This window comes from Sminthopsis crassicaudata, chromosome 1, assembly GCF_048593235.1.
Source record: "Sminthopsis crassicaudata isolate SCR6 chromosome 1, ASM4859323v1, whole genome shotgun sequence".
Classification (NCBI taxonomy): Eukaryota; Metazoa; Chordata; class Mammalia; order Dasyuromorphia; family Dasyuridae; genus Sminthopsis; species Sminthopsis crassicaudata.
This window is the reverse complement of record NC_133617.1, coordinates 274,947,019-274,961,829: the sequence shown is the minus strand read 5'-3', so window position 1 is coordinate 274,961,829 and position 14,811 is coordinate 274,947,019. Positions and strand designations below refer to the sequence as shown.

Here is a 14,811-nt window from a genome sequence, read left to right as displayed (position 1 = left end):
TATTGCCATTAATTCCAGTAGGCAAAAAACAACAACAACAACAACAGAGTGCCTATTTTGCAAGAGGAAAAAATTTTAATTCAAGAGTCATAGGTTCCCCAAACTTTTAAAGAAACTTTGACTACAATATGAGAGTTGTATGTAAAACAGTACAAAAAGTTTTTCAAAACGGGTTTAATAAAGCATAGAAGGAATAATACTGATAAATTTGTAAGGTTCATTCATCCAATATATCCATGTTATAAACAAATGTATAAAATAGGAACTTAATTTTCAAGAGAGAAAATTGCATAAAGGTTAGAAACATCACAATTTCATAACACATTTTGATGGCCCTGAGAGAAGACACGTTTTTGGTTTTTTTTTAAGTGACTCAGCGAAAAACTATCCAAAGCAAAAGATTGTTAGCCATGGAATTTATTATTTTAAATAAATACTATCAAAATAATAAGGAATAGATACATACACACACATACACACACATTACAAATTTAGAAAATAATTTAGAAGTATTTTGCTTTTCTATTGTCTTATGTAACTTTTTAATTAGAAGGGTAAAATTCCCATTTCTTTCTTTCTATCAATCTATCATGCTAAGGTGGTTATCAATAACTGCTACATTCTAGAAATCTGAAAAGGCTAAAAATTTAACAATAACTGAAGGACAGCAACTTTTACATACTGCAAGACTAAACCTTTGCCTTTCCCTTCACAGCTCTCTCCTTTTCCTTCCCTTCTTCTCCTCCTCCCTCCCTCCCCCCCCACAAAAAAAGAATGAAACCAACATCAAGGCCTAATTGGTCCAGAGAATTAAGGCTCAAACAGTTTACGGGTTCCTCATCGTCTAAGCACTGAACACAAGAAGCCAGAGACTCATTAGGCTTAACCTGTTAAATTTTGGGACAGGGGAATTGTGCCCACATGAATCAACATTATATCCTTCTTCAGTATTACTTCCAAGTTATTAAGTAAACTTCCTTTTGGTAAATGTATTAGTCTGCCAATGTCTCATTTTGTTCCAATCCCAAACTTGAACACCAAAACTGACATGAATCAAAGTTGGCCTAAGTCATTTATTTAATGGTATTGAATATACTTGCTGAATAGCATCTTTTACTATTATTTTAAATATGGAATCTGTATTATAGAATAATTGAGTATAAATTTCCTTCCCAAGTAGGAAAAACCACAATAAAGATTTTTTAAAAATCTGAAATGACAAACTGTTTTAAGCACTTTTTCTTACCTTCTACATTTTCCCTCATTCGAAGTCTATTCAATCTCTTCTGCTGCTCTCTTAGCAATGCCTGCTGCTGAATTTCTAAGGTTTGATCATCTTTTGGAGACTCAGGATACATATATCTTAAATCAATTCGTGTTTCTGAATCTGATACAAAAAATCAAATATTTTATAAGTTACCCTGTTATTCCTTGAAAATGGATTAAAAATATCATTTTAAAATAAGCTTGCATAATTTTATTTTTGGCCTACCACAGTAAGAATGATAAGGAATATCCCTGTCATCCTTGACAACTTCTACTTCTTTGGATAAATTCATTATGTAGTCAATTTTTCCTACTTTCTGTTCAAGTTTTTGAATTTTGCAATGAAAATTTTGATTTCCAGCTTAAATCCATTTCTAATTTTCTATTTTAATAACTTCCTATGTGTACCATTCTAGAACTTCCTACTACTGTCATATATTCTGGGTAATTTACAAATATCTTTTTTCCTCAGATAACAATATAGATTAATTTTCCTTCATGTGATAATACCTATTCAGAGAACTTTTTTTTCCCCCCCCTCAATGAATCTTATTTTTCCTTCAGTTTTTATTCTCTTCTCTGTTGCTTTATCTGCCTTTGAGCTAAGTTCTTACTCAGGTTTTCTCTGAAACTTTCGGCCTATCAGATTTTCTCCAGTCTTCCCTATCACTCACCTTTGGGACTTAACACTTTTTGGCCCTTCTCATCCTTGGACTAAGGAGTTGTTAGGTTAGGCCTGGATCCCTGCTCCTTTGTAATCTCCAACAGGAAAAAGATTGGCTCTAGATGAGTTTCTAATGCCCTTTCCTCAGGCTTACAGATCTTTCCCCTCTAGACTATGGTTCTGAATGGGGGGACAGGAGGAAAGGAAGAGAGGGGTCAAAAATATTTTTCTTTGTGCCTTCCCACATCCCCATCTTAACTTTTATCATTCCTTTCTATGTATTATTGAGCAGAATTAGCATCTATGAATCAATAGAGCACCTTGAACGAGATCCTTGCAGCCTAGCTATGAAGTATCCTTTGGGACTTGGTTATAGGCCCTAATATGATTTCATGAGGAATTTCATCTAGTTTGCCAAAAGCAGAGACTTTCATTTTCTACTTTTAGAGGACATTAATTAAGAACTCTTTTTAAGTTACATATGTGGAATTTTAACCTTGTGTGAAGTTTCTAATTCATCATATGGATTCAGCTTTAGTTACATTTTATCTGTCTCATAATTCTTTTCCTCTGAGATTTTAGGATTGGAGAACTTAGGAGAAAACAACTAGTTTTTCATCCTGTTGATCAGCCAGTTCTTGCATTCTAAAAAGGGTTGAAAAGTTCTTGAATATAAATAGACAATGTCTATATATCTATTTAAAGAAAAGGATTCCTACTTACACGTCTTTTTTTAAATAGTATTTTTCTTTTTCCAGATATATGTAAAGATAGTTTTCAACACTCATTTTTGTAAGCCTTTGTGGTTCCAAATTTTTCTCCCTCCCACTTTTACCTCCCCAGTCCCCAAGACAGCAAGCAATCTGCTACAGGTTAATTATGTGCAATTCTTCTTACCCATATCCTTAAGAAAATTAAAGTCACGAATATTCTGAGCAGTAGGATCTAGCCCCTTGGAAGAAGGTCTTCTGACAGGAGCTTGCAATCGAAATCTGGCCATATCAAATATATCCATGGGATACTTTTCTCTTTTCCTGTGGAAAGTAAGATCTACTAGTAAACACAATCCAACAAAAGCAAATACAATTCAGTGTTTACATTCCTGTACTGCAAAAATCTGATTTCTCATACTGACTATCAAATATCCTTATGCTATGATATATGACTACCCATGGGATACTCGGAACAACAGTGAAAGAAATTATTGTAATTTTTTTAGATGCTTTGAGAAAAAATGAATTTCACAGAATTCACATCATAAAATAGATTTTCACTACACAGATTAAGTTTTATCATAATCAGTCATGTCTCCTTAAAACCCAAAAGATGGGTGTGTGTGTGTGTGTGTGTGTGTGTGTGTGTGTGAGAGAGAGAGAGAGAGAGAGAGTCTGATATTAAATGGTTGGTCCAAAACATGAGTATTATTCCTATCCTTTTTCACTATATAATGCAAATATAGAAATTAATAGCCATAAACCTAAGACACCTATGCAATTACATATGGAGAGAAGGGCCAATAATTGAGTGACTGATATTTCCTAAAAGGATGGGACATGGGATGGTCATCCTTCATTGCTTGAAAGCAAAGAAATATTTATTTCCCAATTTTCAGACATAACAACTTTAACCAGGTACCATCCAGCAGCCTGGCCTAGACTGATTTATCACATTGTGTAAGAAATATGTTGTGTACAATACCCATAACTACTTACAATTTAAAAGAGATACTAAAACATTATGTTGACTATTATTTATCTTATTTGGCTTTCCCTACTGGAGCATAAGTCAGTGATTTAATGGATGAAGTCACATATTTTAGATTTTTCCAGAAGCATTTTAAAGGTTGAAAATCAAAAGGTACCATTATAAGATTATTTAAAGACAAAATGAAATATGATCTAAATGAATCCATCTTATTTATTTGGCCAGATTCTTGTAAAATAAAATATTTCAGTGATACATGTTGATATTTTTCTCTTATATTAGATTCATTTTCCAAAATAAGAAAATCCTAGATTTATAAAAATGACATTTCTGTAACAGACAAAATGCCAAATGCCTAATTTTAAAAAATTAAAGAATCTTATTTAGGAAACAAAAAGCCTATACACATGTAAATACTATCTTCAAAAACCATTCAACTCTTCATTATTTATAGATCATCTATGCAATTTGAGGATTTTGAGTGAAAATGTTTAAATTCCTTTTATAGGTAAAAAATCCATAGGTAATCTGTGGAGCTACATTTGCCCATTCCTTAGCCAATGTCAAGAATGAAAACTAATACAATTCTAAACAAAAATATTCAGAAGGAAAGTATGTAACATATTCTAAAGGGAAGCAAAAATTATATTAAGTCATAGATTATGCATCTTTTTTTTTTTTTTTTACTAATGATTTCCATTAGTGGAGTATAGAAAATACCTACATTTCAACAAAAGGGACTATTCAAAATATATTGATTGTAAATCACACAATACCTTTGCTTCCTCTCTTGGTTCACTGATGAGAATCTGCAAAAGAGTCTAAGACATGATCAAAGGATATAGAGAACAATTTGGAAAGCATACCACAAAATCTTACCTGAAGCTTCTTTCATCATCACCATCCACCTGCAGCAATTTTCCTTGAAGACGCCGCTCTTCACTACGAAGCTGTTTCCTCATTTCTGATAATTCATTAATTACATTTTTTTTCTCTTCTGCAATTTTCCATAGATAAGTGAAAAATAAATGAATAGGACATGCTTAATCTACTTCAGAAAATAAAAATCTAAATTTGCCAACTAAAATTTTTGTCAAGGATAAACTTTTTAATTTCTAATCCTAGATCTATCCATATTTATCCAAAATAGAAGTACCACAAGATATCACCAATATGTTTTTTAGCACATAAATATAACAAATTTCACATATTAAGAAACTAACATTCTAAAAAATATGTGAGTTCATTTGTAAAGTTTAAGGACAAATTTAACTAGTAGGGAAAAAAAAAAACACTACTCCTAAAAGGAAATATGCAATTAACACTTACCATCTGCACGAAGCTGGTTTTTTCTAGCAGGTACTGGAGGAGAATGTACTCTGGAACGTGGACGATCCTATTTAACAAAGACATATCAATGTTAAATAAAACCTGCCTTACTTTTTTAGCCATCCATTAGTATTTCCCCAGTACTTGTCCACCTTATCAAACATAATTAAGTATAACTAAATGTCAATATGTTTTGTTTTGGTTTTTTACCATATAAAAATTGAGATTTCCTTCTTTATTTGCTACTTAAGTCCACTCTTGTCCAGTCACTAGTTACTCTCAAATAGCCACAGCTGAAAGAAAGGAGGATTTTTCCCCAACCTACAATTTAAGCAGCTATTAATAGGGGGGAAAAAATAATGGAGACATTCTTGCTCAGGGAAGGATTCCAAAAAGCCTGCTGTCAGCTGCTTCTCTGAATAGGACAAGAAGAAAATTGGATGATGACGAATATAATCAATGAGTATAAGGGTTATATCTTATTTATTTTTGAAACTCTCCCAGTTTCAGGCACAGTTCATTGCACACAAAAGGCATTTAATGTCTGCTGTATGAAAGAATGAAATGAGGGAACATCTGCCTTTCAACAACACTATCAACTCCAACTTGACTGACATATACACAGTAATGATGAGGAGTAGAAATATGTCAAATTCTAAGTTTATTGAGCAGTTAGCATGGGTTTCAACATGTTTTTTAAAAAAAACTTTTAATAATAACAAATAATACCCATAGAAAAACACAATTATTTTTAACTTTCAAAGGGAAAAAAAAAACTATATGACAGCTTTATCACTGACAGTGATAAAAGAAACTGACTCCACAGATTACTTTTTTCATCTTAACCTTCTTTTAAGAATTCAACAGTGTGAAGCTGGAGAACTGACAGAGGTGCTATAATCACTGGCCTAAAATGAAATGAATTATCATATGCTAAGAATAGTTCTAGTCGTATTCAAATGTTCCACCAAAGCAGGAGAAAAGGGTTTTTTTGGTTTTGTTTTTTTTTTCTCCTGAGCATAGATTAAAGGGCAGAGGACAATGCTCCTCTGCAAAATCTTGTTTGAGCTAATAGTTTAAACTTATGCCACTATGATTTACATCAATACTGGTAATAAATTAACATATCCATTAGTATTTAGAAGGTCTGAAAATTTAACTCGCCAGTTTCATAACCCACTCCATTCCAAAAATGATAATTTCTAAAACAATTACTGATTTATTGGTAACAATAAAGCATACATGAATCACAGTAGATGCAACTGAAGGAGACCCATGGACTTTGCTTTTGATTTTGTTCTGAAGAGCAGGAACCACAGGGGAAGGTGATCTGGATTTCTGTAGAAAAGCACAAATATCAAAGTGTTAATAAATGCTTTTAAAAAATGAAATTTCTTGAGCAGGACCAGGAGATCGTTGTATACTTCAACAACAATACTATATGATGATCAATTCTGATGGCTATGGCCATTTTCAACAATGATATGAACCAAATCAGTTCCAATAGAGCAGTAATGAACTGAACCAGCTACACCCAGCAAAAGAACTCTGGGAGATGACTATGAACCACTACATAGAATTCCCAATCCCTCTATTTTTGTCCTCTTGCATTTTGGATTTCCTTCACAGGATAATTAATTGTGCACTACTTCAAAGTCTGATTCTTTTTGTACAGCAAAACAACTGTTTGGACATATATACATATATTGTATTTAATTTATACTTTAATATATTTAACATGTATTGGTCAATCTGCCATGGGGGGAGGGGAAAAATTAGAACAAAAGTTTTGGCAACTGTCAATGTTGCAAAATTACCCATGCATATATCTGGTAAATAAAAACTATTAATTAAAAAAAAAAGGAAAAAATAAAATTTCTTATTATTTCTCTTAACCAAATAGGTAAATAACATAAAGTATGAAAGAAAGGACAAAAATGAATCAAATACACCAACATTTATACAACACAGAATATAACAATTAAATTAAAAAGCAACAGCCACGTTCAAAGATGTAATATTCTTTGGAAGAAAACAAGGTACACTTTATACCAAAGTATGGAAAATAGGAATAGGATGGCATAATTTAACTTTAAGTATATTATATTCATTTTTTAATACTGTAACTCAAAATTATCCTATAATTGCTGAATTCAAAAAATGTAAGAATTTGACTAAAACAAATGCTAAATAGCAACTGTTTCTCAACAATATTAACATTTGTTTAGCCTTAAATTTTTTTCTAACTAATTTAACAGTAAATTAATCACAACTACAAATTGAACACTCAGGTTTTTCTTTACTTTTTTCACATTTTATTATTTGCACTGCTTTTTCTTCTGCTTACTTTTCTACCTGTGTTTTATATTCAGAAAATTTGGTTATTGAGACAAAAAGCTTGAATAAATCATCATTACTTAATAGCAGTCTTCACTTGGAATTTCTTATGTCTCCAACTATTCCTATGCCTATGGCACACCAGGGTGTGCAGACAGCCCTGAGTTCTTTAAAGCTGTATATCTCTGGTTAGAAGAACAATCTAAATTTACAAAAAGGCTCATCACTAGAAAATTTCCCACTTAGGTGATTTTTTCAGTGACAGCAACTGTTAAGATCTACATGCTTCAGTATGTTGAGGATGAAAATCCCTATCAGTAGAGAGTTATCAACATCAATGAAGTCATACATCCTTATTTTTTTATTTCAGCTGTCTATTAACTATGTGTTGTTCTGTCCTTTTCAGTACCAAGATCTATTATCTTCCTTCACAGTGTGAACAGAAGCAAAATAAAGCTGCTTATTTTATTTTCCTTAGGCCTCCTTGCTAGCCCCAGCTCATTCTGAGTTTATCTTTCCTTGATACTGTTTTTATAGTACTGTTCAAGGAATACATATTCCATTATTGGCCCCTGCTTCCACCTTTTATAAAGTTCTCTAAAATTTAAGTTGGTTCATGAGTCCATTGTAGATAACTACCTTAGTTCCTCTAGAAATGTTCCTCTTCTACTAAGAACTGTTTATGCTTCTATCATCAGAATTTCTTTCTTGTGAGAATCTCCCATACCTTCTGGGTGATTCCTTGTAGAAATTGTCCACAAAATATTACCTATCCCTTTTGCTGTAACTTCTGAAATTGCTATCATAAATTTTAGCATTTATCTATTATTTCTATTTCAACACTGTTCCTCCATTTTGGTCAGAATTAAATACAAAATATTAAGTCTCTATTAATAGTTTGCTCCACCTTTTGAATCATGAAATTATCATTTAGACAAACATTATTATTTATTAATTTTTAACTTTTTTTTAAAGCTTTTTAAGCTTTTAACTAAATTCCCCATGGCTACTATAATATGCCATGCTAGGCTTATGACGAATCCTAAATTCACCAATTTCTCTCCATCTTATTTGCTTCCTCTTTCCAATTTACCTTCCATAAAGCTACCAAAATAATATTTCTGAAATTCAGGTTTGACATACAATAAGATAAGGAGTTTCTGATTGTCTCTAGTACTTAAAAAAAAAAACTCTTCTATTTAACATTTCATGCTCTTCACAACTCAGTTTCAACCTGCTTTTCTAATCTTTATGTATTTCTCCCCTTTAGTCATTCTACAGACCAACTAGTCTTCCTGTTTTCCCTGCCCCTGGCCTGGAACACCCTTCCTTCTCTTCTCTGCTTCTCTAGATTCCTATTTCTCTCAAAGCCTAGCTTAAGTGTCACCTTCTAACAAGAGGCCTTTCCAGACATCCTCTGCTGCCAATGCCTGCCCCTTGAAGTGATCTCCTATTTACTTTGTAAGTACTTATAAGAGTTGTTTTCCCCCAATAGAAATATTTGTGAAAGTAGGGTTCTGTTCAGTCCTCCAGTCATGTCTGACTCTGTGACCCTATATAGGTTTTCTTGGCAAAAATACTGGAGTGCTTTGCCATTTCTTTCTCCAGTGAAGGCAGAGATTAAGAAGAACTCAGATCTTTCCTAATTCCAAATCCTCTAAAGACAGAAGTTAAATAATTTCCCCAGTTTTTCACAGCTAGAAAATGTCTAAGAAAGGATTTGAACTCAGGTCTTTCTAACTCCAGGTCCAGGTCACTGAGTGACCTAGCTATCTCTATAGAGAGCAGGACTATTACTGTCTTTGGAAATCTAGCGAGTACAGCTTAATATCAAGGACACAGAAGATGCTTAATAATTTTTCATTAATTATTAACATAGTTTTCATTTCTGCCTTTGTAAACTTAGTAAATATCAAACTGTCTAGAACAAAGAAGATCCTTAATAAATGCTTTGTTGACTGATTAACTTCATTAAAAACTCTTTCCATTCACTTCCAAATGCCTGAATTTCCTATCTCAATGCAATCAGTAATCATTTATTCTTGAGAATTTAAATTAATGTAAACAATTAGCTGATGAATTAATCAGATGATCTTTTAGATTCAAGTTCTCCTTTAAGATATAGATTCTCTCTGGTTTATTTTTAAATGATCTTCTGAAAATCCTATATGAATCAAAGTTGTATAAATCAAATAATATTCTAGTTTAAGAAGATTTGCTTAGGAAGAAAACAATGCTGTAAATCTAGTTTAGAAAATATAACCACATAACGTATTTTTTAAATGAAGTCAAATTTCAGGTTTTCTTAAATCAGCTATAATTAGACCAAGAGTGTAAAGGAAAACTGCTCTATAGAAAGAAAGTTCCAAGCCAGAATTGTCTTAAACCAGCTATCTTAATGACGTGTGCCTTTGTTCACAAAAAGAAACAAGGCAAAATTTTGATTGTGAATGCCTAAGTATAACTTCTAGTGGAAGTAATAAGAAACTTATCATTGTCTCAAAGCTTATGCCATGATATACTGGGTTTGTAGCATGATCTTCACATAAAATTTGAGGGCACAAAGCAGATTTTCTCCTGATGTTGGTCTAACAAGGGCTCAAACTTCAGCAATTTCTTTGAAATTTTACTTTCAAACATACCCTTATTATCTGTTCTCCATCTGATTTTTTTCGTTCATAATAGTGTTCAAGTTGTAAATCATGTTTTTTTTCCTCTTCTTTCTTCTTTCTTTCTGCCTCTTTTCGTCTTTCTTCAGCTAACCGTATCAGCTCTTCATTTTTTAGTCTTTGCTGTAAAGATATATTTAAAAGTGCTGTAAAGATGTTGTAAAGTCCAAAAATCATTAGTAGAAAAATTCAAACACAAAGGCATACAATCCCTTATGTATTTTAATTGCCTGAAAAAGGTCAAATCAAAAGTTTAAGTCCTCTTTTTTAAAAAATCCAATTCCTCTGTCATTCATTAAAATTTTTATACTATCTTTAATACTGAACTATCAAAGTTGAATAAAAATAATTTTGGCTTTTAAAGATTTTTCATTTTTCCAACTTAAAAAAACCTTTTACCTTAATAAATATATTTGTGACACTAGATTGTACATATTTAAATAAATATTAATTTAATATTTTCTAAAAGATTAAAATAAGCTCCAAAATAATTTTTATGGCATCATACATCATTCACCAAACCCTCTTTTCACATAAAAGCTAATAAAGAATTAAACACTTCTAATCTCATAAAATTTTAAGCATTATGATTTAAAAAAAAAAAAAAAGAATTGATTAAATTGGCACACCTCTTCCTCTTTCTCCCTTTTCTTTTCTTGCTCTTCTTCATACTCTTGTTGAATTCTGGCCCTTTGTTCTGCTAGGCGTTTTTCTTCTTTCTCTTCTTCACGTCTCTGCCTCTCTCGCTCTGCTTCTTCTCTTTGTTTCTTTTCCTCAATCTAGAGAATAAATCCAGATATAAATTTTTTACATCTATTGACTAGTTAGAATACCTTATTTTTTAATCATTCCATAAGGACACTAGTCATTATCTTGTGATGTGTTTCTAGATACACTGTTGCTCATCCACATGCATCCTAGGTAAAATGCAAAATAGAATCAGTACTATTTTTGCATTGACAATCCTTTCAGGTGAATGCCATATTTTAAACTTCTTCAAACATACATCCATGATTTTAAATTCTAAGATAATATGCTGCTTTTTTGCTATGTTAAACAACTTAAACTTTTCAGAAAATATGTTACAGACCACAATCCCTATTCTGAGTGTACTCCAGGACAAAGATATTGTCCTTATCAACTCCCATGTTTAGAACTATCACACTATGCAAATCCACACCTACAATGCCAACTACATGGCAGGGATGCCCACTTATATGTCCTATGGGCATCTCAAACTCAATAATCTCTCCTAACCTCCCTATTTCTACTTCTCCTAGATTGTGGTATTCTGGCCAATAATAGGGAAGTTAGAAATGAGGGGTGCGATTAGAGAGAAATAAAACAAGTTCTGTTTTAGATATATTGGGTTTTAAGGTATTTAAGTAGAGATGTCCAGCAGGCAGTTTGACATATAAAAAAAAAAAAAAAAACTCAGGAGGGAGAGGTGGGATATAGAAAGGTCATAGGATAGTACTATTGAAAAAACTTTGTTTTATGAAGGACTTTATGTGGGCTTAGAAGAAAGTGAACAAGTTAGATAAGTGGAAAGGAGGGTGGGGAAGAGATAAAATAATGTAAGCAAAAGCACATGTTTGTTGTTTTAGAAAATGCCAGACAAATCCAGAGAAGGAACTATGGAGACTGAATGTGGATCAAAGCATAATATTTTTACTTTTTTGTTATTGTCGTTTGTTTCTTTTTTTTTTTCCTTTTTTGTTTCCTTCCCTTTTGATCTGATTTTTGTTTGCACAGTATAATAAATATAGAGATATGTTTAGAAGAACTGAACATATTTAATTGCTTGTTGTCTTGGAGAGGGGGAAGAGGAGAAAGGGAGAAAAATTAGGAACACAAAGTTTTACAGATATTTGAAAAATAAAATGCTAGGTTTTGGTTTGGGGGTTTTTTTTTGGTGTTTTTTTTAAATCATGTTTGGGAATATATATTGGTATGTTTCTGTTGTTCAGTCATTATATGGACTTTATGATATAAATTGTTTGACATTAAATATCTGAATGTCATTTTAGAACTTAGAATATATTAATAGGCAAATCTCTATATTAGCAACATATTTCATATTAGCAACATTCTTATATATTTAGCAAAATATATATATCTAATGAAATTGTCATGATAAAATTAGTATATTTCACCTGAAAACGAAGAAAATTCTTGTAAGCTTCTTGCTGTTTAATCTGAAGTTCAGTTAGCGGCTCACCAAAAATGTTTCCCCGGGCAAAAGGAGAGCTCTGTGTACCTATTTGACCTTGAAAAAGATATTTTGCAAAGTGTAAAATTAACATGTGCTCAAAAAAATGTTATTTTGAAAACAAAGGTAAAAGAGATGAAGAATTTTCTAAATTTTTCTTTTGGGAAAATACACTAAATGTTTCATTTCACCAGAGAAGACATAATGGTGATAGGGTAGAATTCAAACAAACCCAGACCAAAATGATAAAATAGAAGGAAAAATAAAGAGCCACAGTGAAATGTAAACAAAGCTAATAGCTGAAACAAAAAATATACCTACATAAAAAAGTTTCAAAACAAAAAGTGAAAGAAAAATACTGTTAGGCAAAAGTTATCATTGCAGAAAAGGCTTTTTAAAAGATATTTTTAATACAAAAAATATACATTTGTATGCTGATGTATATGAATATCCTTTATTTAGGAGGTTACTTTAAACACTTTGAGATTCTCTTATGTAATATATGTATATAAGCACATATGTGTAGCATTTTAAATGACTAATTTTATTAATGTACTCAACCTAAAAAATAAATTTTACCATTTATATGTTAAATAAAATTTGGATTAATCCTTTTACTACATCTCTATAGCTATAGATTTTCTGTAGAAAAATAAAAAAGATTTCTCTAAATTCAGGTGAATAATGTAAAATTTTTTTAAAAAGTTTGTTTATATGTCACATATGAACAGTGTCACATTTAATTTGGAGCATTAAAAAATTTCAGTTCTTAAAAAAAGTGCCACAATGTCCTTCCAAAAGCTATTTTCTTTTCGGTTGAAATTTTATTGTCCCCAAAATGTGTTTTTAATCTATATTTAAATCTCTGTTCAGTCTTATGAACTCCATTCCAATATCTAAATTTACTTTGCCAATGAGCTATCACTACTAATTTATTTTGCTTACTTGTCTATGTTTAAAATTAACTAAAGGCAAAGGTTAAAAAAAGTTTTTAAAATATTTAAACCTAAATAGCAGAACATGAAAGAATTAGCATAAGAAAAAATAAAATTGTCAATCACTTTTCTGATTGGGACTTTTTTTCATTAAAAACACTGTATTTCCATCATGAAGTTCCTCCCCAGGAACTCTAATGAAATTGAGAATGTGTTAATTAAGCTGGCTAACAAAATAATAATAAGCACAGTTTCTACCACCCTGGAAGAAAGAGTCAGATGAAGTGGACAGGATGAGAAAACAGTCAGTTATAATTGGAAAGAAATTTATCAGAGAAGTACAGGATAAGTTACTTAGAGCAAAACCAAGCAGTAAAATACAACATGAAGAAGGTCTAATGCTGCTTAAATGAGACAGAAAAAAGTCAGCAAGTAAAAAGCACGTGCCAAGATAAATTATTAGCCAACAGGAAGGTGGATCCAAAAATAAGAATACATAGCAACTAAGAAAACAAGCTCCCTTCCAGATTCCACTGGAATTATACTCTTATGGTAAAAGTATGCCTAATCAGAGACTCTACAAATTAAATAAAGTTATAACTTTTTAACAAATTAGGCAAGATACATACTATTTAGAGGAAAACAACAAACAAAATTAAATTTTGGGAATCAGGACCAATGAAGACTAAAAACTAGGGCAAACAGGACTGTTTTAGAATTTTTAACATTTTTTTAGAGATATTCTAAGTTTCCTATTGCTTCAAAAGTGAAATAACCTAGTTTATACTATAACATAAATTGAATGATTTTTAACACTGATGTAATATTTTAATATTAGCCTTTAATGAATGAAATTTATGCATAAGAGTTTTTTAATCTCACAAAATACTTCAATTGCATTAATGTATTAAAGTCTTTTATCCAAAAAGCTTAAAGAAAGTATATAATCTAGTACAGCGATTTACATATATAGGCATTCAATAAATGGTTCCAGAACTAAATTTTGTTTGTCTTAATTTGTGTTTTAATGTTTAAATATAATGGGGAGACAAAGATTTTATTAAATAAATATAGATATAAAGATAGTATAAGAATAAAGGTGGCTATACAATAAGATTCTGTTCCATTAATGGCAGAATTAGTAGGAAATAATATAAATAGTAGAAGAAATAATAGTGGTACATCAAGAATAATTTCATACTATCACAGTTACTTAGTATTTTGCAATCTGTTTTAAACATGGAAACACTAATGTTGACAGATATTCTAATATACAATGAAGGGAATCTTCAAGATTCTTTTGTTTGCCAGAGAATCCATGCTCTCTATTTTTGATAGCTAAAGCTAGAAAAAGAAGAAAATAAAAAAAGACTTTTCAGGCATGATCCAAATCAAAAGGCTAAGTAAAATCATCTCCTTCCAGGTCTTTTTTAAAATTAAGATAATCAATTTAACTCCTTTAGGATTTCTTTCTTCTATTACCTTTACTAAATTAACAATAATGATGGATAACATTTGCATTGAGGACAAGAAAGTTTGTAAAATACTTTATATAAATTATCTCATTTTATCCTCATAAAAATCCCAGCAGTTAGGTGCTATTATTATTCCCATTATCCAGATGAAGAAATTGAAGCTGAAAGAGCTTATGTGACTTTCTAGGAAGAGTCACACAGGGCTAACAAATAAGGTAGG

General features: G+C 31.2%; 1 protein-coding gene across 14 annotated transcripts in view; it reads right to left on the bottom strand.

Annotated features, from left to right (window-relative positions):
• The window catches only part of CSPP1 (centrosome and spindle pole associated protein 1), a 125,091-nt gene that overhangs the window by 25,441 nt on the left and 84,839 nt on the right, over positions 1-14,811 (bottom strand). For all 14 annotated transcript variants that reach the window (XR_012484336.1, XR_012484335.1, XM_074278826.1 and 11 more), the window contains 8 exons: positions 12,126-12,238; positions 10,599-10,748; positions 9,943-10,092; positions 6,206-6,301; positions 4,964-5,030; positions 4,514-4,631; positions 2,828-2,964; positions 1,247-1,387 (listed from right to left, as the gene is read on the bottom strand). Coding sequence is in view for 12 of the 14 variants with exons in the window: in XM_074278826.1 (XP_074134927.1) it covers positions 1,247-1,387; positions 2,828-2,964; positions 4,514-4,631; positions 4,964-5,030; positions 6,206-6,301; positions 9,943-10,092; positions 10,599-10,748; positions 12,126-12,238 (972 nt within the window). In the remaining 2 variants the exon portion in view is untranslated. The remainder of the gene's footprint in view (positions 1-1,246; positions 1,388-2,827; positions 2,965-4,513; positions 4,632-4,963; positions 5,031-6,205; positions 6,302-9,942; positions 10,093-10,598; positions 10,749-12,125; positions 12,239-14,811) is intronic.